General features: G+C 36.6%; 1 protein-coding gene across 1 annotated transcript in view; it reads right to left on the bottom strand.

The window, feature by feature from the left end:
* The window catches only part of CLC-F (chloride channel F), a 57,929-nt gene extending 50,932 nt beyond the window's left edge, over positions 1–6,997 (bottom strand). Inside the window, exon 1 of the mRNA XM_089790231.1 lies at positions 6,258–6,997. Coding sequence (XP_089646357.1) covers positions 6,258–6,560 — 303 coding nt within the window. The 5' untranslated portion in view covers positions 6,561–6,997. The remainder of the gene's footprint in view (positions 1–6,257) is intronic.
* Positions 6,998–13,587: the final 6,590 nt, after the last annotated feature.

Genomic DNA, 13,587 nt, shown 5'->3' with positions numbered 1-13,587 from the left:
GGCTAAGTTGATCTTTCCAGAGGTCTTCATGGATGTGGACTTGGTGAAGGCCCTAATTCGATCATACAATCCGGCCACCAAATCCTTTCATAGGAGAGATGGAACTATTCTTTGTACACTTGACTGTGCTTCGTTCATTGAAGCTTTTGGATTGGATGGAACCATGGGCCAACCTGTAGATTTGGAGGATCTGCAGAAGAAATTCGAGAAAAATACTAAAGCCTACACTTGGAAGTCTATGCTACAGCATATTCCCATATTCCCATGGACAAGTTCAAGAATTACTTTGTGAAAACAGTATATGGTGTCCACAAGGTGGTTGAAAAAGATGGAACTGATATGGTGTATGGTGCTAAGTTCATCATAACCATAGATGTGCAAGACTCCTATCATGGGGGGGAGTATGATTATGTCGAATACATTTTGGAGGTGATGAAGGAAAACATTGCCCTACCTCAAAGTGGAGAATTAAAAGATTTCAAGTTCCATCACTATTCATTGTTGATGCACCTAATCCTCTACAGAAATGTGGGGTATATGAGCTCTGATTTCATTGACCACACCTCAAATGCAAATGGAGAGCTATCAGTTCAGCTATGGACACGAGTATGGACAGTAATTACCATTTTTCTGATTCTGTTTCTTTCTTTAATAATTGTAGTGTTGTGATAATGAGAATGTTAGATCCAAGTTACTTTAGGGCACCTGATATTTTAAAGAGTCTGTTAAGACCAATCCCGCTTCCTAAGGGTAAAAGATTAGACCATAATTGGGGGGACATTTTCCTGTTTCCAACTTTTTCTTTGATGAGAGTCTATGGTTGTCCCCAGCCACCCCACATATTACCGAAGTTTATTCCCCTAGGTTGGGTATAATGGAATTTATATGGCAGTTGTTTATGGTTAATAGGGAGTATCTAGGGCCTAAAGTGCATAAAGGAGCTTTCTTATGTTGATGTTTAAAGGTGGGGGACTTGTCAATTGGGAGGCCCTTGATCAAATCCATTCTTTCCTCCACCACTACAACCTCCCTTAAAGAAATAAGGAACTATGTGCTACCTAGCACCAAGGAGCTACCACATGAGGATGTTATTCCTAATATAGTTACAGAGGGTGAGGCAGCTGATAAACTGGCCAAACTCGATGATGTTTTGAGGGTAGAAAGGGAGATGAAGAGAATTGATCCCAATTTCAAGGGATTTTATTTAGATATCCCCTATCCTCATAGGATTAGGAAGATGGTCACTGACCATGCTGAAATCATGGCCCAATTGCCAGAGGGACCTATAGGAGAAGAAGGGAGGGTGTGCCCAGACAGTCTTGAACCTAATGTGACTCTAGAAATAGAGGAAGATAACGCTCCTGAGGCATCATGGGTCACAAAAGGGAATAAGAAACAGAAGGTTATCCATATACCTACAGAGGTAAAACAAAGGACTCTACAAATTTTACCAAGCAATAGTCAATATTGTGCTGACTTAAAGGAAAAGCTATCTCCAAGATAGAATTAATGCAACTGAGAGCACACTCACAGACCTGAAACTAGCTGCAGCAAAGCCGGATGATAGGATCATCCAAGCCCAACAATTAATAGAGGATGGTAAGTTCATCAAAACAACTGAGTTCAAGAGTTTTTTGTACAAGATAAAATAGAGTGAGTTGGTGCTTATGACGAAGCCAGGAGAATCAGATGAAAGGAAGCTAGAATTGGCTGAGAAGCTACAAGCCTATGATCCTGAGAGTGAAGTTATGACTCTAGAGGAGGCAAGGGACCTTGTGCAAAGAAGTGGTATGTTGTTGGTACCCGGCTTGGAGCAAGCTTTTATGCTTGATTAGATAAGGAGATAGGAGAATGCCATCTCATATGAGACATTTGGTGTTGATGGACTGCAAAAGTGAACAGAATTCAACATAGATACCAAATCTTCGGCAGTTTGGAGCATTGCCCCTGCATCAAACAAACCAAAGCTGATGGATGTGCAGAGTACAGAATAGGGTAACATGACTGTGTGGACTCTGCAGGGCACCTCTAGTACGAATATCTCAAAGGCCATGAAGCATTTCTCATTCATGAATGAGGCCAAGGTAGAGGAGATTGAGACCAGACTTTCAAAGTCCATACATGATTATATTGATGTGAGGAAGCTCTATGAGGATGAGCTTAGAAAAAGCCATGTGTATAAGGAGAAAATTGAAGAGCTTGAGGCTAAGGTCCAAGCACTAGAGGCTGAGGTTGCATCTCTCAAAAGAGCAACTTGTAAATGCTAAGTAGGTGGTTGCTATAGAGCAAAGCCAAGAACAGAAAGATCAGGAACAACTAGCTAAGGACACAACTGAGGCCCCAACATAAATAGATGGATTGGAGGCAGAAGATGTAGCAGAACCAAGGAGAATGAGCACTGATGCTCCACCTACTAGGCAAGGAGATGAGGTAAGGACAGCTGTCCTTAAGAGTTTAATGAGCCACATGGTTGAAACTCTGAAGAATATATCACAACCTGCTCATAATTTTTATGTTGCTTTACAAAGTGCTGAGCAATTCTGCAATGAGGCACTTTCATAGCTATCACCCACTTTCAATATGTGGGGGCCATATACATAGTTCTTAGAGAGGCTTATTGTATTGATGGCTAAAAAGCCAGATCTGCCTGATAAGATAATCACAGTGAAGGAGGGCTTAGAGGTAGTCAGAGAACTAATTGGCTTCTTCACTAGTAAATTGCAAATTATACAAAGGAAGCTGAAAGTTTTATCTCAGGGAACTCAGCCTTGTATACCACCAATTTTGGATGCCACTAGTACAGTGACGGATTGGTGGGAATGGTCTAATTCCTTTGGTGCCATCTTGACTCAAGAGGCCACTATGGCAATTTTTGAAGACAGCTCTGATACCCCTTACAATAAATTGATCGACTCCCTATTCAGAGCAGAAATGGACTTGAACAATGTTCTGTTGAGTCTAAAGCAATTACAGATACGAGGTGGACTAAAGCCACCAAGGACCTAGAAGAGGTTAGAACTACAGAGTGGCCCACCAAAAGGGAGATCTAAATTTGGGAAGCAGTGGGAGAAATCAAAGCCCTGCCGGCAGGAGGTAGCTGAGATATTTTGCTGAAGACAGTAAAGGAAAAAGGGGAGTAAAATCAGAAAAGCATGACATAAATTTTCACCTACTGACTTTTTCAGCTACATCCTCTTTTTGGATTGAACACTGAGGAATGTCTTGCATATCTTTTTGTTTATGTCTTGTCACTTTTATATCCATCCGAATTTTGACATGTGTCCTCCTCCCATCTGTAGCTTGTTGCAATCCTATATAAGGATTTCCAAGATGTGGAGTAGAGGTCGGCTTTCTGTAGAATTTTCTATTTCTTATGTTTCTTTTACAATCCGTCCATTTTCTGTAGCTATATGACTGTAATCAGTTTTTGTATACTTGAATATATACAGTGAATACTGACTATCAGTTGTCAAGTTCTGAACCATTTTTGAGTCTCTGTCAGTATTGTAAACATTTTCAAAGGAAATCAGTACAAGAAGGAAATTCTCTATATATTTGTGTCTTTGGGTTTTGTCTCCTTTCTTATATACTATAATCTTGAGATTAAAATGAATAAGTTTCATTCAGTTTAATGCAATTCATACAAAATGTATATCTCTTACTGATTGCTGCTGATTCAAAGAATTAGATTATCACTCTCTATAATTGATAGGGTTTAGGGTTTATAAGAAGGATATGGTAAGAATGAAATTCAGAGCTCACTGTTGACAAATTTAATTACAAGTTGATCAAATTGGTCCAAGATTGCTGGTTTTGACTGTATATATCAATGGATAAGACACCGGTCAATTAAGTTCAAGAACAAGTTGATGATTCATATAATTGCAGAATATACAAACAAACAAATCACTTTACCATTTTTATGTAATGATGAACTAAAAGTGCTGGTCATTACTTACTTGCATTTACTTTCCCTTCAGTTATAGTTAGCTACTATAATCAAGAAGTTTATAAGCAAATCATAGAAGAATACTGACCAATATCTGCTATAGGGGGTAGTCTTGAAGAGAAGAGTATCAAATTAGTAAGATCAATCCCTAAGATTTGCCCGCCTTGACCCTGCAGAGCCTAAAGTGAAGTGAGTCCTGATGACTGTGTTAATGTCAGCCCAGAACTAAGATTTAGTCCTGATGATTGTAGGACTTAGCTGATCCTTAGACTTGTCCCTATCTTATGCTTCCTGGTATTAGGTTTAAACCCACCTAATACTTACCAGTAAGAACTCCAACAGGGGGATAAGGAGATCCTATAGCAATTCCATCTAATTGTTCATACATCATATACCCTGGAAAGTGAATAAAGTTGATTTCGACACAACTCAACTAAGTTGGCAATCTCACCTCTCTTGTTTGATTAGTCCAATGGACTCCAGGATAGGAACCTCTGTGAAGAGGGTGACCACATTGGTACAGAAAATACTCTAATCGGTTGAGGCTGAAATAAATTTCTTGCGTTCGCTATACTCCCAAATGCCATAATTGGTCACAGATTAGGCATCTGTGGCAAAAATATAGTCACTGAAGTCCTGATCTCGAGTATCAGCAACAATTGTGACTCTTTCCCCCAATCTTGATAAGAGGACTGCATAATCCTTGGCAATCTGGAATTGATTTGTAAGGGAAGACCGAGTTTTTTCAGGGTGCAATGAGCTTTACGTGTGGAATGCTACATTGCACCAGTTAATGTTATCATTTCCGTGGAATTTGCTAATTTAAACACCAAAAAACTGCCAGTCTTGCATGACAAAATGCAGTGGCGCTCAGTGATGGTTCTACTTTCCTTTCTTACAAGATATGATATTCAGATTGTTGAATAAAATTTAAATTTATCATGCCTAGTAGATCAGATTTTGTTGCATGTTGTGTTTTCTCTCTATATCATAGTTTGTGATGTTACAGTTTGAAAGATAAATATTTTTATCACCTGCCTGTAGCAGATATGATGACAACTTTGTCTTTCAGTGGGATTTCTCCTGATCCCTGATGCAAAACACTCATAAGATGCACAAGAGGTGATATGTTCAGGGAAATCACCCTCAATAAAACACTCATAAAATGCACAAGAGGTGATATGCAGAGGGAGATCACCCTATTGAGGGTGATATTCTAACAATATTCATGGAATACGGTGCTATCTGTCAGGAAATTACTCATAAGATGCAAAAGATAGAGCAACAAATTTATGAAAAAAATTTGCTTACAAAAAAATGCCTTTTGAGTTGATCAATGCAGGCACTACTTTTCAAAGAGATTGTGGTTATGGTATTTTAATGGCCTCAAATATAAGGGAATAGTAGTCCGCATGGATGATCTCACAGTTTTATCCAAGACAAAGAAAGATCACTCAGGTCATTAGAAAATATTTTTTAAAGATGCAGATCAAATGGAATATCTCTCAACTCAAAGAAAGCAATGTGTGCTAAAATGGACGAGAAACTCCTAGGGCACATTGTGTCAAATGAGGGTACAAAGACAACCCCTATGCATGTAGACATTACAATATCTCAATTCCTACCGGCAAACCCAGGGTGCAATCAAATTTCAGTACGACAATTTCCTCATAAAGTTCATTCCTCATTTTGTTGAACTAAGAAAACATACTATAAAAACTATGAGATGTGGAAATTCAATGGAACGTTGAAGGCAAGACAGGCTTTGAATATATCGAAGTAAATATAGGGAACACACATGTGCCTCACAGCATAGGCACCCCGCAATCAAGACCCAAGGAACAAAATGTAGTTGTAAGTATATTCTGGGAAATAACACATGATTTGCTCCCAGCTTATGTTTATTTTTGCAAATTTAACAACAGAATTCTGCCTTGAATAAATGAATCAAAGACCGTAGTTTAATTCTGGGGAAATAACTTCTGAACTCGGACTCAAAAATAAAATGTGACAACCATTCTAGCCAAATTCTGAGGAAAAACATTAAATTTGTTTCTATCACAAGTAAATTTTGGTAAATTTAATAACTTCAAATCTTAGCCTCACAAAGAGAAATATATCACTCATTATAGCTACTTCAGAGAAAATTGATAGAATCACTACAAAGAACAAGTATACTTAGGTGAATCTAATTCCTCAAAACTTGGTGAATTCATTCTTGTTTACGGAAAATCGCTTGTTGGGGGTCTTTCTTATAAATTTCCTAAAGCTGGCATATAGTAACATGTAACAAAGTCAAATCCCTTACTCCGTGATTGAAGGCTGCCACGCATAACCCTGTAGCCAATCCAAGCAGGCATCCAATCAGAAGCAGAGCCCATTCAGGAGGTGCCCCTTCACCAAGCCGGTCCTGAGATCCGAAATTTGCAGATGGCAATCGCTCCCTTAGCAAAATTTTCCTAATAAACTCTCCCCTTCTACCAGACCTCCTCCTCTCCAAATTTGACTTCTTGTTCCCTCCTCTCTGTGCAGCCTCAAGATCAGATTCTGATGAACCTGAGGATGAATGCGACCTTATCAGGGCCTTCTGATCACTGTGATCCCCAGACATTCTGGAAATCCCTACTGCTAATTTGGCCCTGAGCCTGATCTAACCCAGGTCGGTTACATCAAATTCGTTGAGCTGAATAATTCTAAAACCAAAAAATGGACACATCTTTGTTCCGGAATTGTTTCTCGCTTAACCGGAATCATGTCTAGTGAATTTTCTTAACCGCGTAAAGAAATCTAGGGTTTAACCATTCTCGTTGACATGTAAATCATGATAAATGTAAGGTATTCATCAAAACTGTGAATATTGAAATTGTGTACTTAAATTTGCCCTCCTTAAGCCCAACGAGTTCTCAAATTCCCTCCTGATTGCGCCGAATTAGCTGTAAAACCTTGAAACTATTGGTTGGATCCCTGGTGAGTCACTGTCAAAGATGGCACGAAGCGTCTGTATGTATGTGAAATGAGAAAATGGCTCCACGAAGTAATGCGCGAAGCAACGTTTCAATATTTCAAAGTGGAGTATTACTAGCAATTGCACTAAGGCAAGCAATGGGTACGTGGAAGAGTTGTGTAACGTCAATTAGGAAGATGATGGTGTCTTTTTTTAACAATCCTATACTAGCAATCGCACCTAAGGCCCCATTTGGTAGCAGGAATTCGGGTGGAATAAGATATCGGCAATTCATGCATTCATCAATATTATGTTTGTTTGCAATCCACCAAATCGGAATTAGAATTGGACTCTCCTCATTTGGCCTCAAATTGGGCAGAGCGGAATTCTTAAAAAAACATGGAATAAAAATAAGCTATACTTATTCCATGTTTTAATTAACTCAATTCAATTTCTTGTCGGGTCCGTGATTTTTCTTCTTTGTCGCTCGAAGCACATTTGCCGCAAAGAACATTGAGGTTTAGGGCATTTCATCGCATTTTCCCATGTTCGCGAGCATAAACGTCTTGCCAAACAGAGTCATAGGAGGTGGAGATATTTGTGTCTTGCCAAGCATAGAGCTCTACAACTACCGCTCCCCACTTTCCAGGTACAATGCTATCCTATGCTTCTAAATAAGCTAGGGTTTGTTTTGAACTTTTTTGGGACTCCATTTTTAACTTTTGTTTGCTGTCAAGTTTTGTTTTGCGTCAATTTAGCTCCGAATTTTTAAATGGGTACACAAAGGTTTATAAAATTTGTTTTGGTGTTGTTAATTCTCTTCCTTTTGCTATGTTGTTTCTATTCCCCAAAGAATTTTGTGAAAATGTCCCTTGTCAATCAAAGAAATGGTAGTGGGGGATAGGGAAATAGGTTCTCAGAATGAATATTTTCCCTTGAGCAAGGGGATGGTAGGGACGACTATTTATGTGTATATTCATATGTTTGAGTGCATGTGTGTGGGCACACTATATCAAGTAGCATTTGTGTGTGTGCGCGCGCGCGCGCGTGTGTGTGTGTGTGTGTGTGTGATGCAATTTTTTAAGAAACATTTGAGTTTTAGCATTGCCTCAATAAGTTGTGAAAGGTGAGGTTTTGTGGGTATTATTAGTATGGAATCAAGCTCTTTTACCTAGCTAATGTATAGGGAAAACAAGGAAATAGATTAGTCTTTGTTATTTTTTGGAATCAGAAGCAAGGTTTTAGTTTTAGTACAGTTCTTTTTTACCCTTGTTTAAAATGTTGTGGTTTGGTTGGAGCAACTTCTTTGTTAGGAGATGACACCATGTTTGTAGTTGAGAGTTCCAAGTTTCCAATGTTCTTAGAAGCCAGTAGATCACTTTTGAAAATTGTGGAAAGGAAATTGTGAAGTTGTTTAATAATATACATGGATCTAAATTTTCTAGAGTCGAGATAGTAAGTTTCTCAAGTGAAATCCTATTGGTGGGCTCCAATATAGCTATTACCATTCTATCATGAAAGTCTATTATTGCAACTCAATACTTACAGTCTTATAGATGAAGTATTAAATCAAACTTATAAAATGTGAATTGAAAAAAGGAATATTTTGACATGCTAGTTTATTTTATTTATGGACTAAGTTTTGATTTTTTTTTATGCAATCCATCTTTTTGTGAGATAGTAGGGGTCAGCAGACAATAGGGAACGACCTTGTTTATGACATATGTATAGGATACAGTGTAGATGTTTTCAATGTCCATTTAAGTTTTATAAATTCCCTTCAAAAACTAATCGAAATATTTGAGTCTTAGCTCGCTTAGCTCTCTCATCCTAATGATGGATCATTGAGTATGATCTGAAATGTTGATGCTGTTAAAATAACACACAATCGCACCCAGAAGCATACATAGAATAGCATGGATTGTGGAAGTTTGTTACAATTTATTTGAGTCTTCCTGAAAGTTTCCCTTTCATTTCATGTGGTACACTTTTAAGCCAAAGATGCAAAAAAATTATCCATAGAAGCAAGGAAGTGGCCTTTTGTTGTAGTGTTTGCTATGTTATGCATCTTTTAGAAAGAAACATATTGAGCATTGCCTCGACCATTTCCTGATATTGTGTTCTTAATTAGATCTAACAACTCCATGAAAAGCTTCACAAGTATGTATCTTCTTTTTTAGTACAGTCTCCATAAGTATTATTCCCAAATTCATCTCAGATACTTGATAATGCCTAAATAACAAGGGTATTCCCCAACATTTGAAACAAGTAAATGTTAAAAAGTGATATGATACCAATTTGGGGCAGCATTCTTGTATGACGGTACTTCTAAACCAAAAGAAAATTCAAGAATTTGAGCCCCAATTGCTAAATCAGAGGAGATTTCTGATCCAAGTCCAAGGAAGTGATTTCCAATATTGCATGAATTCTATCTTCAAAGTCAAAACAATTTTAGGTGAATAGATCTCTTATGAAGTATTTTGGGTATTCTTAGCTCTCCAACTTTTTATATGAATATTTAATTATAAGAATGTCATGGTTTTACAACACTCATTATACATTATATTCATGCATTCATATGATATTGTACAATATTATGGGGTTCAAAAAAATCACCTTATATGCGATATAGTCTTCTATCAAATTTAACCCCACATGTGCATGCAATACTATATTAGGTATGTGTATCTCTGTACATGTTACCATCTGCACGCAATCGTATGTTCACATGCCTAGTCAATGGTTTCACTTTATTTTGTCTTGTACAACCATTTTTGTTGAATTTCATAAAATGGAGTAATTGTCTAGGTTTTGCAAGAAGACACGTGACAAAACAATCTATTATAATGACCCCATTTGTAAACCATTCCCAATAAAGCAATAAAATACTTTAGTAGTTAAGGGAGTGGTAGGCCTTGAACACCTATGGCTAGTTAGAAGATAATTAGGAATAAATGTACATAGCTAGTTGATAGTTAATACAATAAAGTATTTATGAAATTATGAAGTCTTATGAATGAAGAAAATTTTCCATAAATAATATTATAAGTTCAAATTTAAGATGAATGATTTCTAGATCGCCAAATAAATGACCAGCTTTTCAAAGAGAGACAGTAAGCAACATTTTCATCACCCCAAGTAAAGTGAACAACAGATTATGGTCATTAGACTTACATGAGATGAATACCATACAAGCATCTAAATCAAATATTATCCTACTAGTGAAATTCAACCATCACTTAGGAGCATCAATATAGGACTCAAAAGGTCATCAAGTCTATGGAAGCTATAGAGTTATATCATAGCAAAACGTATTGTTGATACATCCAAGGATCAACCAAGACCAGAGAGAAATAATAATTTGACATTAATTAATGATGTAAACATAAAACTATGAAAGTGTAATGAGGTTGCAAGAGTTATGATGGATTGACTAAGGCTAGTATAGGGGGAGAGAGTAACATCGAGGTAAGAAATGCTTACAATGTTAAACATTGACGAGAGGAGTTAACTAATTGAATGACTATTAATGAATAACAACATTATTCATAATTATTTATGCATCTTAGCAAAACATTGATTTGCATATTGACTTAATGAGTGGATAATTAATGTGTAATGATAGTTATTGAAGGGAAGAACAAGGGTGTTGTACAATGTGTGTTATAGAGCCTATAAAGCACATTGTAATGTCTAGGTAGTTTCAGACAATATAAATCCATATATATCCTTAATCGATCTAACATATTGATATGATGCCTAGTAACTTGCAAGTTTCATATTATGCTTAGAATGTATATATTATGAGTTATGATCTACCATGATTATATGAACCAGAGCTATCCAAATCAGTGAGTAATATTGAGAAGACATGGGCTGCCTTGATCTACTTATCTTGTATTTTCAAAGTCCAAAGTCCAAGGTCCAAGCTTATTTCTCTTCCACTCTCAATTCTTGTTCTGTTGCTGTGAATTCAAATGGAAATGGAGCTACCTCTATCTATTAAACACAAATCCTCCTTTTTATCTAAAACCTCCCCAAACCAACTTTATTGGGTATTAGATGGCCTTGCTCGCAAAAAACTTCTGCTAGAGCTCTTTCAATGCAACATTCATTATCCAAAAGGCTATTCAAGACATATTTAGTAAATCCCAAACAATCTATATAGAGCTCACCCAAGCTAGCTTATCTTAGCATTCTAGATGAAATGGCATGAAAATGGCAAGATAAACAAGTTGATGGGAATCAAAAATCTACAAATTCAACTAAGCTAAAACAGGAAGCTTGATTGGCATGTATTGATGATTATTACTATCTATTTTGTTGAGAGTCTCTAGTGTTCAATGAATCTATTTATCCAGAATGTCTATGATGTTTAGTTGTGTATTGAGAGAATTATTTAACAATTCAATGAATTCATGCAATTGATTTTTCTTGAGGGATGTTAAACTTTCCAACTAAAGTGAGGATGTAGTTAATTTGATATTGAATAATTAATTATTTTTCCATGTGAAGAATTTGAGCCAGGAACATGTTTCATTTATTATCATTAGAAATGTGCATCACTCTCCAACAAGAGTTCAACTTCTGTTATGCTCAATTTGTTTCATGTTAGCAAACTGCTTTGTTTCAAATTTCACTCTCCTCATCTTTGGTATTGATTTGTATCTAGGTCATCGATGGATCTTGCTAATGATCCAAGGATTCATGGTCTCGTTGCTAGGAGGACTAGAATCATGCTTGCTCTTTTCACCCTTGCAATATCCATTGCAGCATCTGCACAAGAAGCTAGAAAAGAGAGGTGTAAGTGCAGAAGAGATGAAATCCCATTTTATAAGAGTGTTATTCATTTAGATGAGATTGATTACCATGACCAGCTTCGTATGACTAGAACAACCTTCTTTCATCTATCCACTATTCTTAGGCAAAAAGGAATCATTGGAGATTCTTGCAACATCACTTTAGAAAAACAACTAGTGATGTTCCTCCACACACTTGGGCACAATTTGAGGAATCGTAAGATTTCTCATAATTTTGGTCACTTGAGAGAGACAATTAGTAGATACTTCCACAAGGTCTTGAGGGCTTTCTTAGTGCTCCATGCTGACTATATGTTGTTCGTTGAGCCAAACACTCCTCAAATTCTTGGGAAGGATCATTTTGATCCCTACTTCAAGGTACATCTCCTATTGCCATATATTCATTATGTTGATTATTACTCATAATAATATGTTTTTAAATGAAAATTCATGATTTGTAGGATTGTAGTGGAGCAATAGATGGGACCCATATACCGATTACAATTGATGTCGACAACCAAGCTAAATATCGTGATAGAAAAGGCACCCTATCATAGAATGTTATGGGTGTGTGTTCCTTTGATTATAAGTTTCAATACATTCTTGCTGGTTGGGAAGGGTCTATAGCAGATAGTCATGTTCTTACTTCTGCTTTGTCCAGATCATATCCACTAGTAGTTCTTCCCAGTATGTGCAATCAACTTGTTAATGTTTAGTTCCTTTGATTTTATGAGAGACATGTCAAGGTTATATCAATATACTTTTGGTACATTTGTGTAGGTAAATTTTATCTGGTTCATGTCAGATATCCAAATGTACCTGGATTTCTCCCCCCTTATCAATGTACATGCTACCATCTAAAGGAGCTTTGCAGAGCAAATCCAATTAACTCTCCATGAGAACTATTTAATCACTAACACTCCTCACTTTGGAATACAATAGAGCATACATTTGGCATTTTGAAGCAACATTTTCCTATCATGAGGCATGCAACATTGTATCAAATCATGACACAAACTAAGATTGTCTTAGCATCTTGCATCTTGCACAACTTCATTACAATAGAGGACGACATTCTTTATGAAGTTGAAAGTGAAGAGGATGAGTGCGATGGGATAAATGTACCCATACTTGAGACATATGGGATGACTCAGCGAGATAGAGATGATTGGGGAAACTTTCAAGATGAAAAAGCTCGAAGGATGTGGAAAGACTATAGAGCGAGGGCTTAGTTGTAGTTGGAACATTACATTTTGTTGTAGAATTTATATTGGCAGATATTTTTGATATATATATTGACACTTGTGTGGTATTTCAAATGAATGAATTATATGTGACATTTTCATCATCGCTACAATGTGGTTGCAAGTATATTGACTAGTGTGAGTTTGTATGATATTTTTTTCTTTGATTTGTAATTCAATGCATACGTTGTTGTCTTGTGATTAGTGTTTTCAATGATATTGAGTTTTCATATTTGATGTAATCTATGTTGAATTTTTGGATACAATATGTGGTTATATGTATATTGATTGCTGTGAGTTTGTATGATATTTATTTATTTGGCCATCTTCAATGCATAATATGGTCTCAAAGCATCTTATGTAGTATTTTAAATCTGATTTCTGATTATACTTTTAGTGCTTTGACTCATTAGTCAGTGCTGCAACCTGCAATGCTAGCAACTTTTATTCTTTTTCCTCATTTTCTTTCTCAATTGAGTTTGCATTTAAGAAGTTAATTATTTATCATTACTATCATCTCCAGCTGCTTCCAACTTGGTAAAAACATTCATACATTCTTCCAGATTAGTGGAGGAAGTTGAGTTGAGATACATCATTTCCATTCAAAATCCACCTAACTGCACTTCTCCTATGTTTTGGGAACATCCTGGT

This window comes from Cupressus sempervirens, chromosome 1, assembly GCF_028749045.1.
Source record: "Cupressus sempervirens isolate cs-2001-9-10 chromosome 1, ASM2874904v1, whole genome shotgun sequence".
Lineage (NCBI taxonomy): Eukaryota > Viridiplantae > Streptophyta > Pinopsida > Cupressales > Cupressaceae > Cupressus > Cupressus sempervirens.
Note: the sequence above shows the minus strand (reverse complement) of the source record. Positions and strands in the feature narration are given on the sequence as shown.